The following is a 4,134-nucleotide window of genomic DNA, read 5'->3' as shown; positions in this document are numbered from 1 at the left end:
CTGGGTGAAGCTGGAGGAGGCTGTGGCGAGATGAGGACCATCATACTGAGCCTGGGGCTGGCCCAGCTCTGCTTGCTGCACGTGGAGGCTGAGGACCAGGGGCCTGCGGAGATAGACAAGAGCAAGGTGACTCATGCTGTCCTGGGGAAGGAAAGGTGGGAGTGTGACCTCCAGTCACCAGGGTGGGAAATGAATAGGTGTTTTGTTACTGGGGACAACTGGGGACACTACAGCCACCTCAGGAGATCTTGTCTGCTTCTGCCATCTCAGTGCGACTAGATGCCCAGGTAAGTGCAGTTGCCCAGCTCCAGTGCGACTAGATGCCCAGGTAAGTGCAGTTGCCCAGCTCCAGTGCCCCAACAGGGTAATTAGGCTCCTAGACAAGGCGTAGATGTCCCACAGCCTGAAAGCTGTGGAAGCCTGTGCATGTCTGCAGAGAGGTGTCCCAACCACTGAGCTCCTCCAGAGAGGCAAGCCTTGCCTTGTCCTCCCGACTCACAGTCTGTCTTTGCCACCAGATTGCAGGGAAATGGCACATTGTTGCTCTGGCTTCAGACTCTGAAGGCTACCTCCGTAAGAAGGATGAGCTGAAGATGGCAATGGCCAACATCTCGCTGCTGAAGAATGGCACCCTGAAAGTCTCCTTTGCTATTCCCACGTAAGTGCCAAGCACTTTTCTCCATGGGCTTCACTGAACGATCCCCTGCCCAGACTTTCACCAGTGAGACTCCACCTGGGTCCCTCCACCCAGCATCCACCAAAGAGCTGGATGGGGAGTGAGACAGAGCCCCCAGATGTGTAGCAGGCATGGGTTTGCAGCTGGGGGCTTGGGAGAACAGTGTCATGGAGACCCCCATTCCCAGCCCTGCTCACAGTCTGTCCAGGAGCAGAGAGGTCCCTGCCATCAGAACCCACCAGAGCCCATGGCAGGACACAGAAGGGCAGGCAGGCTCATGCCAGCACCCCTACAGAAGCGGTCCTATCATGCAGGCTGAGACAGCTCGCTGCTCCCTGTGCCTCCCCAGGACAGATGCAGCACATTGATAAGTGAGCATCAGAGATTTCCAGGCAGGACTGGCCCCATCCCATCAGATCAGTATGAACAAGGGAATATCCATGTGACCATGCAGGATGATCTTTGCATGCGAGTGCTCTGTTCTGGCAGCCAAACCACCTATTACTCCAAAGATGGCATCTATCCTCCTACCTACCCACACCATCCCATCCCCTAGCTGCGAATCCCATGTTTGGGGTGGAAACCTCAGATCCAGCATCCTTATGGGAAAGCAAGGTGGATGACTTCACCCCAGCTGGTGCATGGTGATGCTCTGCCATTGCCTGCACATGTCCTTGCTGAGCTAAACTTGCTCCAAGCATACCTTTGGGGCTGAATGACAAGCGTGTCCTTCTTTGTTTTGCAGCTCAGAGGGATGTAAGAAATCAGAGCTGATCTTTAAGAAAACAGGTGTCCAGGGTGAATTCTACCGCTCTGGTGAGTGTGGGGGAGCACAGCCACTTGGGCATGGGTGGAGGCACTTACTATCACCCTTTCTGAAGCAGCTGGTTCTTCCTTGGGACCCGGCCCTCAGGAATACCTGTCTGCCTCTCCTGAGGTCCTGGGGTGGGGAAATCCCTCTGTGGTTGGTTTCCGGCTGCACTGCCAGAGTGGGAATCCCTCCAGTAGGGCTGCCTTGCACTAGCTCCATATCAGAAGCTGCTCTGGATTAAGATGGCTGTGTTCAGACTGAGCTTAGTCTCTGGGGCAAAGCAGGTTCATTTTGCAAAAGGGATGTGGACAGATGGTCCCAAGTGATGAAGCAAGAGTGGTTTCAGAAGGCTGCCATCATTCACAGCTCAAGTGTTAGACTAACATTGGCCAGGTTACTCCACTGTCTGCAGTGACCTTCTCCTGACCCTCATTGTGTTCACAGTCCCTGTTTGAGTCACAGCTCTGCTATGATCTGTAGGCTCCTCTAGGGCTTCAGAGGAGCCTTGCCAAGGTCAAAAACCAGGAGTGGAGAAATATGAGCTGGGTGGATGTGGCCCTTGGCTTTCAGCATGAAGATTCACATTCTAAGAGTTCTTTTGCATAGTGGGAGCTCTTGGGGGGATGGAATGAATTTTTTGCTTTCTTCCATGTTCTTTTACAGAAAAAGGTGATAAAACAGCGCAGGTGATGAAAACCGACTACAAGAGCTATGCAATGATATTTGTATCCAGAGTGAAGGATGGGAAGACCTTGCATATGCTGAGGCTCTACAGTACGTAGCCAGTGGTGATCTGTCCAACAGCTTTAGCTTTCAGAGGCCAAGGGCTCACAGGCAGTGTGATGCTCTGCAATGTCACGAGGAGAGAGTCGTCCAGAGAGTGCTCAGTACCCACAAGACAGACCTGCCCTCCATCCCACTCTTTGTGTCTGGCCTTGTTGCCCTGCTGGGTGGGTGTACAGGAGAGGGGCTGTTGCCACTGCAAATCCCATGTGTGGCAGGAGGAAAGGTCAGTGATTTGGGGATGGTGGAGGAGGGGGGGGAACGGGTCCCAAATCCCTGCTCTGTGACAGGAGTGACTTGGGTAAGTTGCTTGGTAAAACAGGGCTAAAAGATGAGGTCTTGCTGCAGGAACAAGGAGGGGAATCAGAAGCAGTGGAGATGGGAACTAAAGATAGGAGTCACCATGCTGGTTGTAGGTGTATTGGTGCCAGGACCTCTCCATCTCAGTCCTTGGGAGAGGTGTCTCACATGCCCAGCCACAGTCACACTCCTGGGATCTCCAATGCTCCCTTCCACCTTCTCCCAGGAACTGTCGAGCCCATCTGTATCTCCTGTCCTAACCCATGTGAGTTCATCACATGCCCAGACAATTCAAGGGACAGGCCAAAGCCTGGTGCTAATTCAGGTCTTTGACTTTAGGCAGAACCCAGGAGGTGAGCCAAGAAATCACAGAGCTGTTCAGGAAGCTTGCCAATGAACTGGGCTTCACCGATGAAATGATCAAGATGCTGCCCAGCCAAGGTGAGTACAGCCCAGAACCAGATTTGCACCAGCCGATCTGACTTGATCGATATGTGCAGCCAGCACATGCTGGCAGCAGCTGGCTTGGTCCATACTTACCACCACTTTGTGGTTTGAACTGCCAGGAGAAGGCCCTGGTAATGAGATGTGCTCTGGCTTGGGCATGTCATGACTTTTGCCCTGCTCAGCCCCATTCCTGGGTTGTCTACTTGCTATCCTTTGTGCTAAATGGTACTAGCCTACCAAGGCCATGAACTCAGCCTTTCTCTTTATTTTCACAGAGGAATGTGGCATTGAAGAACCATAGGTGAGTTGCTGTAGTACTTGCAAAGTCCTCAGCAGAAATTTGCTCCCCCTGATGCCCAAGCAAGGGCCACCATGAACTCCTTGAATCACTCTGGGGGCCATGTCGTTTGAGCCAGGCTGGAGCTTACACCCGGGTAGACTGTTCCCTTTTGAGCAGAATGCTCCCAGGAGCTTCTACAGCAGGGAGCACAGGGCCCCAGTGGTGGCACAGTGACCTCAAGGTGCAGTGCTGCCCAGCAGTGAGCAAGGACACCTGAACCAAAGCCACAGGGCTCTATTCAGTGGAGAAATGGCTGTAGAGTTCATCCAGTGGTGAGAGCCAGCACAAGGACTTTTCCCAAAGGGACCTGAGGAGTGTTAACAGCCAGAAATGGCCAGAGGTTGGGTTGATGTCTCACCCCACAAAATATGGTAGGTCACTGGACAGCCTGGCACAGGATTTCCCACTGCACTAGTACCTATTCAGTTCTAGGGATCGGATAGAAATCTCCCATCCACTCCTGGAGATGGCCCAAGCCTACAGAGCTGGGGAGAACTGGAAGACAAAGCACTGATTGTGGCGGAGAGTCCTGCTTGGCCTGCTCCACTGTTCTCTTCACCTCTTCATACTCAGCTCACTTCTCCTGGCTGTTTTCTAGGAGGCACAGGACTGGCTGATGGATGTTCCTCTCTAAGAAAGGCAAAACCCACACTCTGAAGCTCCAGGCTGCCTCTGCCATCCCTCTTCTGAGCACAGTGGTCAGGGCTCTGATGCATCGTCTGCTTCTCCAGTGTGTACTCCCTTCTCTTTAACAAATAAAAAGAATCAGGTCTTCCA

General features: G+C 53.0%; 1 protein-coding gene across 2 annotated transcripts; it reads left to right on the top strand.

Moving 5' to 3' along the window:
• LOC112986770 (extracellular fatty acid-binding protein-like) lies at positions 1 to 4,134 on the top strand. Of its 2 annotated transcripts, XM_026106219.2 has the most exons (7): positions 1 to 126; positions 519 to 658; positions 1,422 to 1,492; positions 2,151 to 2,261; positions 2,910 to 3,011; positions 3,293 to 3,318; positions 3,956 to 4,134. In XM_026106219.2, the coding sequence occupies exons 1-6, from the start codon at positions 31 to 33 to the stop codon at positions 3,316 to 3,318; spliced, it is 546 nt and encodes a 181-aa protein (XP_025962004.2). In that variant the 5' UTR covers positions 1 to 30; the 3' UTR covers positions 3,956 to 4,134. The 2 variants fall into 2 exon arrangements, with proteins under 2 accessions (XP_025962004.2, XP_025962003.2); XM_026106218.2 differs by lacking the exon at positions 3,293 to 3,318.

This window comes from Dromaius novaehollandiae, chromosome 20 (assembly GCF_036370855.1).
Source record: "Dromaius novaehollandiae isolate bDroNov1 chromosome 20, bDroNov1.hap1, whole genome shotgun sequence".
NCBI lineage: Eukaryota > Metazoa > Chordata > Aves > Casuariiformes > Dromaiidae > Dromaius > Dromaius novaehollandiae.
The sequence above is the reverse complement of the archived record's forward strand: the minus strand, read 5'-3'. Positions and strand labels throughout refer to the sequence as shown.

What these genes read in the sequence shown, in the direction of transcription:
- LOC112986770 (XM_026106218.2), top strand. Translation starts at nt 31, where the DNA reads ATGAGGACCATCATACTGAGCCTGGGGCTGGCCCAGCTCTGCTTGCTG. An exon ending in GTCTCCTTTGCTATTCCCAC is followed by an intron (nt 659 to 1,421) that starts GTAAGTGCCAAG and finishes TTTGTTTTGCAG; the next exon opens with CTCAGAGGGATGTAAGAAAT. An exon ending in GCATATGCTGAGGCTCTACA is followed by an intron (nt 2,262 to 2,909) that starts GTACGTAGCCAG and finishes CTTTGACTTTAG; the next exon opens with GCAGAACCCAGGAGGTGAGC.